Source organism: Cyprinodon tularosa, unplaced genomic scaffold, assembly GCF_016077235.1.
Source record: "Cyprinodon tularosa strain WSP-4 unplaced genomic scaffold, ASM1607723v1 ctg796, whole genome shotgun sequence".
NCBI classification, from domain to species: domain Eukaryota; kingdom Metazoa; phylum Chordata; class Actinopteri; order Cyprinodontiformes; family Cyprinodontidae; genus Cyprinodon; species Cyprinodon tularosa.
Window position 1 is genome coordinate 589,203 of NW_024039558.1, and position 16,938 is coordinate 606,140.

At 45.1% G+C, this 16,938-nt stretch overlaps 2 protein-coding genes across 3 annotated transcripts; both read left to right on the forward strand.

Moving 5' to 3' along the window:
* Positions 1–91: 91 nt before the first annotated feature.
* LOC119773977 lies at positions 92–2,567 on the forward strand. 2 transcript variants are annotated; one of them, XM_038271220.1, is made up of 2 exons: positions 92–163; positions 815–2,567. In XM_038271220.1, the coding sequence occupies exon 2, from the start codon at positions 871–873 to the stop codon at positions 1,894–1,896; it is 1,026 nt and encodes a 341-aa protein (XP_038127148.1). In that variant the 5' UTR covers positions 92–163; positions 815–870; the 3' UTR covers positions 1,897–2,567. The 2 variants fall into 2 exon arrangements, with proteins under 2 accessions (XP_038127148.1, XP_038127149.1); XM_038271221.1 differs by lacking the exon at positions 92–163 and adding an exon at positions 254–281.
* LOC119773980 lies at positions 2,298–14,321 on the forward strand. Its single transcript, XM_038271225.1, has 7 exons — positions 2,298–2,456; positions 2,532–2,605; positions 3,701–3,825; positions 3,889–3,966; positions 4,534–5,849; positions 11,805–11,920; positions 14,171–14,321. The coding sequence occupies exons 1-7, from the start codon at positions 2,298–2,300 to the stop codon at positions 14,319–14,321; spliced, it is 2,019 nt and encodes a 672-aa protein (XP_038127153.1).
* The last annotated feature ends 2,617 nt before the right edge of the window (positions 14,322–16,938 follow it).

The window sequence follows — 16,938 nt, forward strand, 5'->3', positions numbered from 1 at the left end:
GATTTGTCAAGAATGTGGGTGAGTGTTTTTAGAGTGTGCTTATATTGAACTTTTATTATGACGAATGTAAATTTTAATCATTCTTTTCCTTGTTAGGAGGCCCTGCAGGTTTTTTAGACCAGGCTGTGTATACAGGCAGATGAGGGTGGTGTACGCGATACAGGTATTTTTTGAGATTTTAAGGTAGTTATTAAAATAATATTTTGATTGTATTATTTTTGTAATTTGGTGTTTTCTGTTTGTTTACAGAGATGTTTTTTTGTTGCTCCTGCTGTCCTTAGGTTTATGTTTTGTTTCTTTTAGTTAGTCCGACCCTGTTTGATGTCTTTGGTCCCGTTGTTTACTTGTGAGGGCGGACTAACTGTTTTGTTTTTTTTTAATCTTTTTTCATTGATCTGTTTGTTTTCTCCTTGTTCACTCTCCCACGAGGCTGTGAGCTGGTAGACAATGTTATATTGCATCTGATCGTCTGCAGTGCCGAGTGCTGATCGTGTGTAGTGTTTTTTTCACCTGATTGCTGTGAAGCCTTATACGTGCGCGACTTTTCTGGTTCTGGTTATGCGGGTTTGTCCGCCATCCACTAACGTCAGAGTTTAAATATTATATTGTCTACCCTAGGCTATCAGTTTCGTAGAAGGAGAGGTAAAGGATTTTCTGTCTATTTGTTTAATAAAGAACGTATATTTTTAGGACTGAGTTTGTTTCATCCTTGCGCGGGTGGTTACATTTGGCGTTGCTTGGTACTGTACGTTCCTTTCCTTTGAAAAGTTATTTTTTTCTGAAGTTTTTTTTCTCTTTTTTTTTTTGGAAGTAGTTTAAGGACAGCAGGGGCAGCAGGTGTTTCTGGCTGCTTGCACATTGCAGACAGGCATGGAGGAGGACTCTGAGAAACACGCCATGTCACAGCGTATCAGAGAGCTGGAAAGTCAGCTGGCAGAGCTGCAAGCAGCTGGTGGGGATTCTGAAACGCCAACTACCTCTACTGGAACCACTAGCGGGAGGCCTACGTTTTCAATCCCACAAGCTCCGATTATATATGTGCAGCAGGATCGAAAGCTGCCAGTGTTTTCTGGACATTTGAACAGCAATGACTCGTGGACTCTGGAGGAGTGGATAGAGCGAATAAGGCATTTTGCCGAATCGAGGGGCTGTACAGAGAAGGAGCGTGCACAAATAGTGTTTGATCATCTGGAGGGTGCCGCTCGTACGGAGGTTAAATTTTTACCCCCGCAACAACGTGAATGTATGGACTCTATTTTTAACATTTTGAGGGAAGTTTATGGATGTATGCATTCTCATGTCTCATTACAGCGTCGGTTTTATAACCGCAAACAACAAGATGGTGAGTCTTTAATCGATTATTCCCATTCTTTGATGGACTTAATGGACATGATTGTTAAAAGTGATGCTCAAGTTGTTTCGAGAGTTGTCTCTAAAGACTTGCGTGATCAATTCATTGATGGAATCAGGGATCAAACCTTGAAAATAAGACTGAGAGACCTGGTTAATGCCAATCCTAACTGGACAATCCGAGAGGCTCGAGCTGAGGCAACAAAGTGGATGGCTCAGTGTGGTGCTCCGTCTAAATCTGTTCGTTTGGTCTCTAATGAAACTGTTGTATCTTGTGAAGCTACTACTGGTTCATCTCAATATTTAGAATTGATGTCTCTGCTAAAAGCCCAACAGACCCAACTAGAGTTGGTGGTTAAAGCACTGGCTCCACAAAGTTTACCTCCAGCAAGGGGCCGCTTCAATAGGCCCAGGCGCAATGCGGATGGAAAACCTATATGCTTTAGGTGTGAGCAGAGCGGCCATATTGCAAGAAACTGCCCGAATAATATTCAGAATGAAGCTAAAGAGGATAACCAAAATGAATCAAAGTCTGCGGGAAACTAGAGCCCGCCAGTGTGCAGAGCCAGACATTGGTGGGGGGACAGATGGGCTCAGATGACATAGATTCTGAATTTGGTAACCTGGTCGGTAAGTGCTTTGAGGCTGAAATAGACTTTGCTGGAGTCAGTGTCCCCTGTCTATTGGACAGTGGGTCCATGGTAACCACTATAACTGAGAGTTGTTTTAATGAAAACTTTTCTCATTTATCTGATAAGAGTCTAAGGGATTGTGGGTGGTTAGGTTTAAAAGCTGCAAATGGTTTAACAATCCCGTACCTTGGTTATATTGAACTGGATTTGAATATTTTGGGTGTGCTGATTCCTCGTCGGGGGTTGTTGATTGTGAAAGATCCATCTGACATTTACATGAGACAGAAAAAAACCGCTGTACCTGGGGTTCTGGGCATGAATGTGTTTAACCCCCTTTATCAAGAACTGTTAAAGAGATATGGCGCTGACCTTTGGGGGGCCCCAGAGATTAAATCCGCACCACCAGGGCTGAAGAAGATCCTGAGGCATTGCCAGGTGATGGAGGCCATGGCCAGCTCTTCAGAACCCTACCCAGTGAGAGTACAGGGTAAGGATCCTCTGTGTATTCCAGCTGGTAGTCTTAAGTATGTCCCTGTTACCTGTCCAAAGGTATCCTTACACCAGGCTATAGAGCTCATGGTGGAGCCTCTGGGCCCAGAGTACACCAGCCTCCCTGAGGGATTGTTGGTTTCACCTTCCTTAGTGAAGGCAGAGCAGGGAAGGACATTTGTGCCAGTTACTAATGTCGGCACAACTGATGTTCTGTTAACACCACGCAGAATAATTGCAACCGTTCAAACTGCTGAAGTTGTTGAGGAGCCATCTCAAACTCAGGTTTCTGTTGATTCACAAAGTGGTACAGCATTTATTGTGAGTCAAGAGGCCACTAAGAAGTGTCAATTTGACTTGCCAGAGTTTGAAAATTTAACAGAAGGTGACCGGCAGCAGGCCAAATCTCTTTTGCTAAAATATAGCGGTATTTTTGCACAAAATGATTTGGATGTAGGATGCACAAATTTGATTAAGCATGAAATACCCTTGCTGGATGAGAGGCCAGTGCGTCAACCATACCGTAGGATCCCTCCTTCCCAGTATGAATTGGCTAGAAATCACATTCAACAGTTGCTTCAGAGGCAAATAATTCGGGAGAGTAGTAGTCCATACTCTTCCCCAATTGTTCTGGTGCAAAAAAAGGATGGTAATTTACGAATGTGTGTCGACTATCGGTTGTTAAATTCAAAAACCAGGAAGGATGCATTTCCTCTTCCCAGAATAGACGAGTCTTTGGATGCTTTGGCTGGAGCCCAGTGGTTTTCTACTTTAGACTTAGCAAGTGGCTATAGCCAAGTTGAAATGGCAGAGAAAGACAAGGCAAAGACAGCATTTTGCACTCCTTTCGGTTTATTTGAGTTCAACCGTATGCCCTTTGGTTTGTGTAACGCACCAAGTACATTTCAGCGGCTCATGGAGCGTATTTTTGGGGATTGCCGCCACCAGTCTGTTTTGCTATATTTAGATGATTTGATTATTTTTTCTTCTAGTGTGCAACAACATCTGCAAAGACTGGATCAAATCTTTTGTCGACTAGAAGCCCAAGGATTAAAGGTCAAACTTTCTAAATGTAATTTCTTCCAGAAAAGTGTTAAGTATCTGGGTCATGTGGTATCGGCTGAAGGTGTTTCCACTGATCCAGATAAAGTGGCTGTAGTTAGAGAGTGGAAGCGACCTGAAAACCTGGCTGAGTTGAGATCATTTTTGGGGTTTGCGTCTTACTACAGAAGGTTTATTGCTGGGTTTTCAAAGATGGCTAGCCCAATGAATCGGCTGGTGACCAAACTTCTTCCATCTGGTAGGAAGGGTAAAACCCCCAAGAAGCCTGTTGCTGGGTTCTGGGATACGGAGTGTGAGGAAAGTTTTGTTAAACTGAAAGCTGCTCTTATAACCACTCCTGTCCTTGCTTATGCAGACTTTCAGAAACCATTTACATTGGACGTAGATGCAAGCCATGGGGGTTTGGGCGCAGTCCTGTCTCAAGAGCATGAGGGTAAGTTAAGACCAATTGCTTTTGCGAGTAGGAGTTTAAAACCTACAGAGCGTAATATGAATAACTATAGCTCAATGAAGCTGGAGTTGGTCGCCCTCAAATGGGCTGTCACAGAAAAGTTTAGGGAATACTTGCTTGGAAATAAGTGTACAGTCTATACAGACAATAATCCTCTAAGCCATTTGAAAACGGCAAAATTAGGTGCTGTTGAACAGAGATGGGCTTCAGAATTGGCTTCATTCGATTTGGAAATAAAGTATCGTCCTGGCCCTCAAAACACAAATGCAGACGCTCTGTCCCGCCTTAATCACCCTTCTAAGGGTGAAAGGGAATTATATGGGGTACAGGCAGAAGTGAGTACACTCCCTGGTCTAGATATGGGTGATCTCTCCATTCTGCAGTCTCAGGATCCCATCATAGGGAATTTTCTTAAGTATTGGAGGGAGGGCATTATGCCAGATGCAAAGGAGAGGCAGTTGCTTAGTAAAGGCTGCAGAGAGTTGATTCGTCAGTGGGGCCGACTTAGGCAGAAGGAGTCAATACTTTATCGTTGTATTCACCAACCAGATGGGGACGGGGAGGTTGAGCAGTTGGTGTTACCTCAGTGTTTACAGGAGCAGGTTCTTCGCCGTCTACATGATGAGCACGGGCATCAAGGGGTAGAACGAACTTTCCAGTTGGTTCGCGCTAGATGTTACTGGCCAAATATGTACAGTGATGTAGAGAATTGGTGTAGGAGCTGTGAGCGGTGTGTACTTTCAAAGGCCCTCCAACCTAAGGTGAAGACCTATATGGGCTCAGTCAAAGCATCTCGGCCACATGAAGTTTTGGCCATAGATTTTACTGTATTGGAGCCTTCCACGGATGGGAAAGAAAATGTTTTGGTTATGACCGATGTTTTTTCAAAATTTACTCAAACCGTGGCAACTAAAGATCAGAGAGCAAGCACAGTTGCTGAGGTTTTGGTAAAACATTGGTTTCAGCCATTTGGCCCTCCGGGTCGTATTCACTCAGATCAGGGCAGAAGTTTTGAAAGTAGTCTTGTCCAGCAGCTCTGTAAAATGTATAATATTGAGAAGAGCCGCACAACTCCTTATCACCCCCAAGGTAATGGCCAGTGTGAGCGGTTTAACCGCACACTACATGACCTATTGCGAACCCTTTCTCCTGAGCAAAAGCGTAGGTGGCCTCGTCATTTATCTCAGGTAACTTATGCCTATAACACCACAGTGCACCAGTCCACTGGCAGGACCCCATATTTTTTAATGTTTGGCAGGGATCCGAAGTTGCCTGTAGATTTTTTAGTGAGAGAGGAACCTGAGTCGGATATCCCCCTCGAAGAGTGGGTGGAGGAACACCAAAAGTCATTATCATCCGCTTATGAGTCTGTGCAGAAGAGACTGGAGAGTAAAAGAGCAGAGAAGAGGCAGAGGGAACAGGGCCAGGCTATGGCATCAGAGTTTGAGGAGGGCGACCTGGTTTTTACCAGGAATCATTCAGTCAGAGGGAGGAACAAAATTCAGGATTTTTGGGATTCTACCCTTTACCAAGTAGTTCGGCCTCCACCTGCAACGGGTGTAGTTTACTCTGTAGCCCCTGTGGGCCAGGAGGGCCCTCTGCGCCAGTTACACAGAACAGAGCTTAGGGGTGTGCCCAAGAGTAGGGAGGATAACACTCCTCCCAGTGTCTGTACAGAAAGGGAACAGAACGAGTTAAGTGAGGACGATGCTGTTCATGTTTCTGAGGTAGTAGATTCTGTACCAGGGTTGCTTAATGATGTAAATGGTTCACTTCTAAGTGACAAGGTGTCTGATGTTGAACAGCTTCCAGGTCCGGGTCCCAAGGAAACTGACACCCCCATGGTCTCTGGACTTCGGAGATCGGTTCGGAAAACAGCTGGTCAACATTCAAATCCATACAGACTGCCACAATCTGTGCAGGTCAATGACCCAGCATTGTAAAGTTTGGCAGGGGGATTTATCTGAGTGTACAGTATAGTACATCATCGGGTCGACGATGATCTTTGTTAGGGAGGGATGTTACAGGTGGTATGGTGGGCGTGGTCCAAGCAGTATAAAAGCGGAAGCTGCAAACTTTCTTAAAAGGTGTCAGTTTCCATGGGACGCCAGGACGTATCTGGGTTCCACACGTAGATTTGTCAAGAATGTGGGTGAGTGTTTTTAGAGTGTGCTTATATTGAACTTTTATTATGACGAATGTAAATTTTAATCATTCTTTTCCTTGTTAGGAGGCCCTGCAGGTTTTTTAGACCAGGCTGTGTATACAGGCAGATGAGGGTGGTGTACGCGATACAGGTATTTTTTGAGATTTTAAGGTAGTTATTAAAATAATATTTTGATTGTATTATTTTTGTAATTTGGTGTTTTCTGTTTGTTTACAGAGATGTTTTTTTGTTGCTCCTGCTGTCCTTAGGTTTATGTTTTGTTTCTTTTAGTTAGTCCGACCCTGTTTGATGTCTTTGGTCCCGTTGTTTACTTGTGAGGGCGGACTAACTGTTTTGTTTTTTTTTAATCTTTTTTCATTGATCTGTTTGTTTTCTCCTTGTTCACTCTCCCACGAGGCTGTGAGCTGGTAGACAATGTTATATTGCATCTGATCGTCTGCAGTGCCGAGTGCTGATCGTGTGTAGTGTTTTTTTCACCTGATTGCTGTGAAGCCTTATACGTGCGCGACTTTTCTGGTTCTGGTTATGCGGGTTTGTCCGCCATCCACTAACGTCAGAGTTTAAATATTATATTGTCTACCCTAGGCTATCAGTTTCGTAGAAGGAGAGGTAAAGGATTTTCTGTCTATTTGTTTAATAAAGAACGTATATTTTTAGGACTGAGTTTGTTTCATCCTTGCGCGGGTGGTTACAAGTTTATTTCTATAGCTCCAATTCACATCATGTCATCTCAGGTCACTTTCCAGTTCAACCAGATCATCCAGTCAGATTGATTCAAAGTTTTCTATCTAAGGAACCCCAGCTGATTGCATCGACTCATTGACTCTTCAGCAATCCCTCACACTAAGCATGCTTGTAGCGACAGTCGAGAGGAAAAACTCCCTTTGAACAGGAAGAAACCTCCAGCAGAACCAGGCTCTATTCTCCCACTCTGCAGAATCTGTTAGTTCAATCTCTAACGTTCTGCTCTCTCTGCTTTTTCTCATAGTAGCTTCATCTGGTCTGTTGCTGTTTGGCTGTGACTCCATCCTGGAGAGAAATATCAGCTGTGCTGCTGCCATCAACACCTTTGTTTCTAGATGTTGGAGCTTGGCCTGTTTTCCAGTGTAGTCCTGTTTCTCTGACTGTGACTAACTGGATGTGCTCTCTTCATCCTCTGACATGGGAGCTGGCTCGGAGCTCGTCTGCCTGGCTGTGTGTTTCCTGGACGGGGCCGCCTGTGGAGCTGGTTGACAGTTGCCTTTTGTATCTATGCTTCTTTTTCTATGTCTGCTTCTGTCTCCTTGAACCCCAGTGGGCCTCAGCAGATGGCCGCTCACACTGAGCCTGGTTCTGCTGGAGGTTTCTTCCTGTTCAAAGGGAGTTTTTCCTCTCCACTGTCGCTACAAGCATGCTTAGTGTGAGGGATTGCTGAAGAGTCAATGAGTCGATGCAATCAGCTGGTTTTCCTTAGATAGAAAACTTTGAATCAATCTGACTGGATGATCTAGTGAACTGGAAAGTGACCTGAGATGACATGATGTGAATTGGAGCTATAGAAATAAGCTGAATAGAATTGGATTGAACATAGATACAGAAGGCAACTGTCAACCAGCTGCACAGGCGGCCCCGTCCAGGAAAGACCCATCAGAGAAGCTGATGTGGGAGCTGGCAGGGAGACAGACTCCTTATGAAAGAGTTTATTAACGCCTAAATTAACTTAAAATGTAGAAACCGGCCGGAAAAATATGATTATGTAATCCTGGTTCCTGCAGTTTGGATTACGAACGTGAAAAACATCTTCCAGCCACTAATAGTAGTGGAAAACCCCCAAGAGGCAACCAAGCCATAGGCAGCTGCTGCTAGGGATTCCCAGTGACAGCGCCGCGCCGGTATGGGGGGGGTCTGAGCGGCTCCCACAGAGAAATAATCTTTGAAGGCAGGATGGTAATCTGGATGAACCGACTGCGGTGAACTGGTGAAAGAAAAGTGAAATGGCGTGCTCAAAGATGACCCTGCACATTTAGAGGATGTTTGGCTCAACCTGCTAGCCTGACGTAGTCCTACTCAATTCTAGTCAGAATGAGTCTGATGCTGCTCCATAGAGCTGTGATTATGGGGCGTGTTTCGAACGAACCAGGAAAAAAAATGCCTCTGCACTCAATTGGATAGACCTACAACCAATAAGAGCAACGGAGTGCGTGACGTATGTTAAGCGACGCATAGTTGTTGTCCACAAAAATCAAAGCGTGCAGTTGGACGCCTAGAATAAGAAGATAAGCCTTGATCGCGTTTCTCTGTTCCTCTTTTAAAATTAATTTTCTGTCGGTATCTTCTAGAACAGACCTAATAGCAGAATCTACTCACCTCAACTCTCCAGCGGCAGCCATTGTTGTTGTCACCCAAGCGCGCTTTGGTCACGTGGTTGATTACGTTACTGTTGATCATCTGTCCATCATCGTATAAAGCCCGCCCTGACAATTTGATTGGATCGCCAGATATTGTGTGAGCATACTCGCGTTACTATTGAGCAATGCCAGACCGAACTTCCCGACCTCAAACGTTGTGGGCGGGACTAAGTTCGGAATGGCACCCAGGCTACCAACCTGCTGCTGTGAAGCAGGATTCTCCACCATGAACAGAATCAACGATAAATCTGGATCCAGGCTCAGAATGAGCACCTTGATATGTGCTTGAGAATGGCTTAGTCTCCGGTTAAACCCAGGTTTAAAAGCCTTGCAGGGCAGCCTAAAGCTCACTGCGCACTTTCATCTGGTTTGGTCTGCCGGTTTCCGTAGCGTTGTGAACGCGCTTTTAGGAAATCCTATACACTACTGTTTATGCTCTAAAAACATTCTAAATGACTTCGTTTCGAGTAAATTCTGGACGCTACCCACTCAGGACGCTTGGAATACATTGGACGAGCAGTATGGAGGAATATTGACACGTTTTTTGTGGACTTTTATGGACGTTTCTGCCTCGGGCGCCATAGACCTCCATTATTTGAATGTCAGCAGACAGCAAGAAGCCTCCCAGATCTCCAGATGCATTTGAGATATCAAAAAAGTACTCCAGAGTGTTGTTCAGCATGGGGGTGAGTAGAAAATGAAGGCTAATCATGTTTTGGGTGTACTATTCCTTTAAGGCAGAAAAAAGAAAGAAACGCTCAGTTCAGGGGTTTGAGAAAATATGGGAATCAGGAAATTATCTATAAACCAAACTGAACGATTGTTGTTCTCTACTTCAAAAAACAATTTAGATTATAAAATGGAAAAATGTTCTAATGTATAACATAGATGGATAAACACCTCATTTTATTTCAGTGTTAAATGTTACTGGTTGATGATTTCTTTATTCAGACCCCGTTGGTTTTTAATTGGTTAGAAGATGTTAGATGGTTGATTTTCACCGAGGTTCATGAACTGCTGATCTAGAAGCGGTAAAGTATTCCAGGATCCTGGTCGCTTATAGAACATGCAAGAAGGTCTGGCTGCTTGAGAGGAAACCATAAAAACCAAGGAGTTAAAAGTGGAGCGAGATGTAGTTAGAGAAGCTGCGATTGGCTGAAAGGTGAGCATAATAAATCAGGACGGGTTTATTTAAACGAAAGCACGGAGGAATGGTGAGGTGGCACCAGCCGCCGTTCCACATGGAGCCTAAAATAACGGAGACTGAGGGCTGGTCCAGGTTCAGGTTTAGACTGGGGCTACCGTCGCCCTGTAATCAGCCGCCCTCCCTGCTCCTCTCTGTAATTTTCTTAATTCAAGCCAGTTGAGGGTCTCGCCCTCCATTCATCCTCACTTTCCTTATATTTCTTTCCTTTCCTGGTTCCTTTCTCTGCAGAGATATTTTTTTGCTGTTTTTCAGGAGATTCTTACGGTAAAAACCTGATTTGACAGCAGCAGTGGAAAACCTGTTGTGGATCTCTGAGTGCAGGTTTGTTTTCCTTCTCCTTCAGGGATCCCCCCCCCACCCCCCCCATTGTAAATGTTTACAGCTTTCCTGCGGTAATCTTCTGAAGTTGGTGTGAAACGGCCAGCAGCACGCGTCACGACGGCCCTGGGCGTGTAACTCCTCCCTTCCTTTACGTCCCAGCTACTGTTACCCAGCACATCTGGACCGGCTGCAGCTGCCGGTTAAATCAGGAGTTTGTGAGGTTTAAGCCGCAGAGCAGAACCAATTCTCTGCAAGTTGCTCTTTATTTATCTTCTCCTCTCTGAGCGCTGTCTGATATCTGACACATCTGTTTGTGTTTGAGCGGCTCTGGTTTATATAACGCCGTTTTTGAAGCACCCTGAAGATCTCAGTGGGACCAGCTGTTTCATGAGCTCTGAAAGACGGCAAGAACATCAGGTCCAACATGACGTAGCTGAACGGAAACAAAGACCTTGTACTTCAGCTTTCTTGGATTTTTATTTCCTGAAAGACGCCAATAAAGCTAACATGTATTGCCAGACCACCCTGTGAGTCCTGTTCCATGCACTAACACCCATCCATTCAGCCATTTTCTCCCGCTAAAGGGTTGTGTATACTCCCGCAGCAGTGTGTCGCAGTGAGTTTGTTGCAGATATTTTTGATTTATGCCCAATATTGAAGCGTGGTCTACGCTATGTTATGCCACGCCACAACGCAAGAGAGACAATCACGAACTAGCTAGGATTGTGGGCGTCCGTGTGTCGGTTTAATGAACTTGTTCGCCGTCTACAACCCTTTAACGACCAACCCTCAGAATCATAGACAGGCTTCAGAAATCACAGGCTAACGATGGAACCAAACGACCCATACATCGGTTACCATTTGCATGTTTCCAAGCGATACAAGGCTTCGTCTATATAAGACTCAAACTCACTGCGGATCCAGACATTTGAATTGAGAAAGCTTCCTGGAGAGGTGGCGAAACGTCTTCAGATCTTGGAAACCAAGTCCAGTAGATATTTTTTGAATTTTTACGGTCTACAACCCTTCATCCAACATCGGACGACACACAGTTCACCTGTGAGTGTTCCCCAAAGGCTGGCCGTGGCGCTGCGTGTTTTGGCTTCAGGTCCAAACCAACAGACCGTCGTAGAGAGCTACAAACTAGCGTCCTGCACGGTGTCTGGGATAGAGTCCGAGGTGTGCCCGGTGTTGTGGACGGCGCTACAGCCAGAGTTTCTCCCATTAGGTACCAAACAGGAAATACGCATAGTGTAGAGCGGATGTAGAATTGACCAATCAGAGGCCTCCTTTATCTCCTCCTTGCGATGCTATCTGCTGCACTGTCTACAGTCACCTACAATTTTAAACACACGCAGATGACCTGGTTTAGTCCAGGCTTTAGTCCGGTCATGGTCGCAGTGCGGGCGGTGCCTATCTCCAGCAGTCTACGGGCCGGACGCGGCGTCGCCATGGACATGCGCCAGTCTGTCATGGAGCAACATAGAGATACACAACCGTACACCCACACGCTCACACCTAAGGACAATTAAGAGAAGCCAATTAACCTAACACTCATGTCTTTGGACTGTGGGAGAAAGCCGGAGTACCTGGAGAGAACCCATGCATGCTCATGGAGAACATGCAAACTCCATGCAGAAAGACGCTGGACCGGGAATCAAACCCGTAGCGTTCTTGCTGCATGGCAGCAGTGCTAATCACTGGATGTCTCATTGATGCTTCCTAAATCCTCCATCAGCCTCTATTGGGGACGGCTTACACCAATGCCTTCACCCTCCTCTTCATCAACAGGACCTTTGAAATGCGTTTGTCCGTTGTCTTTGTGAGAAAAGATGGTCGCTGTTTCTGGAGAAGGTACGTTATTGAATGTTTGACGATGGTGCCAGAAATGGGAGCCAGAGCATCCCCAAAGGACAAGACTCCAAGAACTGTTTCCTGAAAATGTCTTTCAGTGGGAATCATCTTGAAGTTGGACAACTGTGGTTTAATTTCCAGCCTCTTCGCTCACCAGATGTCAATGGCCATACCCAACCCAGAGTTGTTGGCTGGATGATCCATTTCTACCAGAAACATCTGGAATACTGACCCCTCTGACCACAGTTCGGTCCACATAGAACAGGTGTTGCAAATTCCAGTTGCTGGGGGCAGTGTCCTGCAACTTTTAGATCCCTCTTTGTTCCAGCACACCTTAATGAAATGTCTGAGTTTCCTCCTCGGTACCTCCAGAGTCCTCTCAGTCATTGAATTACTCGATTCAGGTGTGATGAACCAAAGGCTCATCTAAAAGTTGCAGCACACCGGCCCTCAGGATCTGGAATTGCCCATCCCTGACATAGAGGGATGGTCTGTATGGCTCTGACTCTAGAAGACTGAATGCTGGACAAGGTTAATATCAACCGATTTAACCAGTTCATTCTATTCAGTTTATTTCTATAGCTCCAATTCACATCATGTCATCTCAGGTCACTTTATAGATCCAGATCATCCAGTCAGATTGATTCAAAGTTTTCTATCTAAGGAACCCCAGCTGATTGCATCGACTCATTGACTCTTCAGCAATCCCTCACACTAAGCATGCTTGTAGCAACAGTGGAGAGGAAAAACTCCCTTTGAACAGGAAGAAACCTCCAGCAGAACCAGGCTCAGTGTGAGCGGCCATCTGCTGAGGCCCACTGGGGTTCAAGGAGACGGAAGCAGACATAGAAAAAGAAGCATAGATACAAAAGGCAACTGTCAACCAGCTCCACAGGCGGCCCCGTCCAGGAAACACACAGCCAGGCAGACGAGCTCCGAGTAGAATCCCACACCAGAGAACGAGAGCACATCCAGCCAGAGAAACAGGAACACACTGGAAAACAGGCCAATCTCCAACATCTATAAACAAAGGTGTTGATGGCAGCAGGGTGGAGAAAAATATCATTCAAACTTCTGAAAGTTCTTTAAATCTAAAATGATTCCATCCTGTTCAATAAATGATCAGTGTTTTTAATTCAGAGCAATTTTCATGTGAATGTGCTTTACTGGAGGCATCCATGTTTGTCAAAGAACACTACTGCCACCTACTGGTTTGTGACGTCACGGTGCGGTATCGGCTGTTGATCAAGTCCCAGTGCTGTATCTGGTGTTTGTCACAACGCGCTATTATCCAAGTCATCTTGAAAACATTCTTCTTCCAAATGTTGGCTACATATTACGGGTTTTTTCTCTGGCCAGAAGTTCGATGGCAAATCCTCCCTCTTCAAGTTGGCGATCCAACGACCAACCCGTCCGTGGAGGATCAGGAATCAGAAAGGTGGAATAACTCTTTTATTCCACTTTTACCCGATGTATTCCAGCATCCAGCTGCCATGCACGTGGGCATTGTCAGTTTCACTATAGCTCTGGTGAATTTCAATGGTGAAGTCCTCTGGAAATCTTCAATAATCGTTGTTGATTGCAGATGTGTCTAGTAGTTCCCATTGATTTAGCTTGGAAAGCGGGGAGAATGGCGCTAGGCTTACCGCACCGTGACGTCACTGCTGGAAGATGGCAGGAGGGAGGGGTTACCCAGACTTAGTGATCGCAACGAAAATTATTGCTTCCATTTTATTACAAATTAACTCAAAATTCATGAAATCACCGTGATCGTATTATTTTCAGGCATAAATAATGATCCACTGATTATTCGTTGCTGAGTGGACTTCTTTAAAGAAGCTGTAACACAGACCTCTACAGGAGATCCTACCTGCTAACAGCCATTAGCATCTGCAGAATCTATAGCCTGGATCTTTTAAGAGTTGTTAACACATTTACTGATGCTTTAGATTAACTGAATAGAGCTTAATCAAATGGATTCAGGAATTGTGATAAAGATCAGATAATTAGCAAAGATAAGAACATTAGAACATCTAACGTCTGAACCTCCTCAGAATCTAAGATCAAATCCAAGCACCATAGAGGAGACGGCTTGACCTTCAGATCCGTTATCTAATGTCCAACACAGGAAGAGGAGGAATAAACGGGGAATATTTCCTCTTCCTGATGAAAACCTTTCAGGAGGAAGTCTTTGAAGTCATTAAGAAAGCTTTAAATCTCCACTCTGACCCGGTTCTCCGTCTTCATCAGGACCAACCTGATGTCAACAGCTGAGTCTGTGGGCTTCTGTTTGTTTATCATCAACATAGCATGGAGCGGCTGGGGCCCCGGGGCCCCACAGGGTTCTGCTCGGACCCATGAAGGAATCAACCTGCTCTTTCCCCCGGGCCTGGCATCATGACCCGAGTCCGGATCAGCTCTGCTCGGGATGGCCGGCAGGCGAGTTGCTATGGTTACTGCTGTGACCTGATTGTTAGAAAAAAAAAAAACAATGAGGGAAAACTTCAAAGAGGAGCTGCTCTGTTGCCTAGCAACAAGGCAGGACTGCTCCCCCTCCGTGCATCCCTCGGTTTCATCACTCTATCACTCTGCTCCATCTCTCCTCCAGATCACTCCTTCACTTGCATCACTTTTTCCTGCGTTTATCACTCCATCTTCACACTTTTTCTTTCTCCGATCTTCAGGGTCTCTCACTCATCTGAAGCTTCCTCCCCTCCCCCTCTCCATCACCCCCCCTCCTCCTGCCTCCTGTTTAAGAGGAAAGATCCCCAGATATCCAACATGGGAAAACTTTAGCATCCAGTTGAGCAACCTGAGAGGTGACCTACGGCCATCTTTATCCCCACGTTTCACCCTCTGATGGAACCAGCTTGGCTGCAGAGGGAACCTTTTTATTTTTGAGTCTCGTAGATCAACATGAATCAGGATCCAGATCAGAACCTCCTATGATCCATCTTCTCCTTCTTTCACCTTTTTACCCCCAGCTCACTGACTTCCTGTCTCCTCAGCAGGCGATTTTTAAAGTCTCCTGGGAACCAGAGGAAAAAAACAAGATGAACAAACTCACAGATCTTCAGATGAACTTGGATAAAATGTCCGTTCTACACTTTAGGACTTGTTTCAGTCTTTTTTCCCGCTCACAATCAGCTGAAGGTCTGGACTTTGACTAGACCGCTTCAGCCCCCTTTTACTTTTCATTCATTCTGATCTAGAGCTCGTCTTTACTTCTATTCAGTTTATTTCTATAGCTCCAATTCACATCATGTCATCTCAGGTCACTTTCCAGTTCAACCAGATCATCCAGTCAGATTGATTCAAAGTTTTCTATCTAAGGAAAACCAGCTGATTGCATCGACTCATTGACTCTTCAGCAATCCCTCACACTAAGCGTGCTTGTAGCGACAGTGGAGAGGAAAAACTCCCTTTGAACAGGAAGAAACCTCCAGCAGAACCAGGCTCAGTGTGAGCGGCCATCTGCTGAGGCCCACTGGGGTTCAAGGAGACAGAAGCAGACATAGAAAAAGAAGCATAGATACAAAAGGCAACTGTCAACCAGCTCCACAGGCGGCCCCGTCCAGGAAACACACAGCCAGGCAGACGAGCTCCGAGCCAGCTCCCATGTCAGAGGATGAAGAGAGCACATCCAGTTAGTCACAGTCAGAGAAACAGGACTACACTGGAAAACAGGCCAAGCTCCAACATCTAGAAACAAAGGTGTTGATGGCAGCAGCACAGCTGATATTTCTCTCCAGGATGGAGTCACAGCCAAACAGGAACAGACCAGATGAAGCTACTAGTCTTGCTTTTTGGTCCGTTGCTCTATTGATGATCATCTGTCAACCACTCGGCTGTAAAGTCTGCTGAGACCGGCCAATGGGAACACACGTTTCACATCGAGAGAAAAATCCTGAATTAAGAGCAAAAAGGTTTTGAGAGAGAAATCTATTTTTAAGAGGAAATGTTTCACTCTGGGATGGGGCCGCCTGTGGAGCTGGTTGACAGTTGCCTTTTGTATCTATGCTTCTTTTTCTATGTCAGCTTCTGTCTCCTTGAACCCCAGTGGGCCTCAGCAGATGGCCGCTCACACTGAGCCTGGTTCTGCTGGAGGTTTCTTCCTGTTCAAAGGGAGTTTTTCCTCTCCACTGTCGCTACAAGCATGCTTAGTGTGAGGGATTGCTGAAGAGTCAATGAGTCGATGCAATCAGCTGGTTTTCCTTAGATAGAAAACTTTGAATCAATCTGATCTGGATGATCTGGTGAACTGGAAAGTGACCTGAGATGACATGATGTGAATTGGAGCTATAGAAATAAACTGAATAGAATTGAATTGAATTTATTCTACTTCCCAAATATTTTTTTTCTTGAATTTATTAAAAACACAAACCTAACCCCATAGAGAGGCATTCCATAGTGTGTCCTTTAAGACTTTAACTGGTTTAAATTGTTTTTATTTCCTCATCAGGAATGAATAAAGTTTAAATGAATCGATCAGTGAACTTTGGTCTATTTTTGCCTTTCATTGCTGCAGATCAGCTCAGCTTTGTTTAGAACCACATCAGACCTGCTGATGAGGTCATTCTCTCCTTTATTACTCACACACCAGAGCTGGGAGGTTTCTGAGGACATTACATCATCATGTCATGGTTTGCATTTTTACATTTTGATCCTGAATGAAACTTCATTCAGGATTGGAAACACTTGAGGCCACAGTTTGAATTTTTGATCTAATTTCTGCTCCAGAGCAGGAAGACGCACAGCCGCCATCGCTGAACTCAGACCACATTTTCCATCTGTTTCCAGAGATGTTTCTCCTCCATCACACTCTCTCCTGGGCTGCTGCTCCTATCTTCATGTTTCTCTGCTGCCATCTGGTGGTCAGCTGTGGAACTGACTCATCATAGAAAACAGGTCCAGCTGTGGTTAACTAGCTGGTTCTGACCACTGATCTCTGCTGATTGCTCGTTGGTAGTACAGGGCTTAAGTGAAGCCACCGGCCGCCATATTGGTACTCCCTAGTT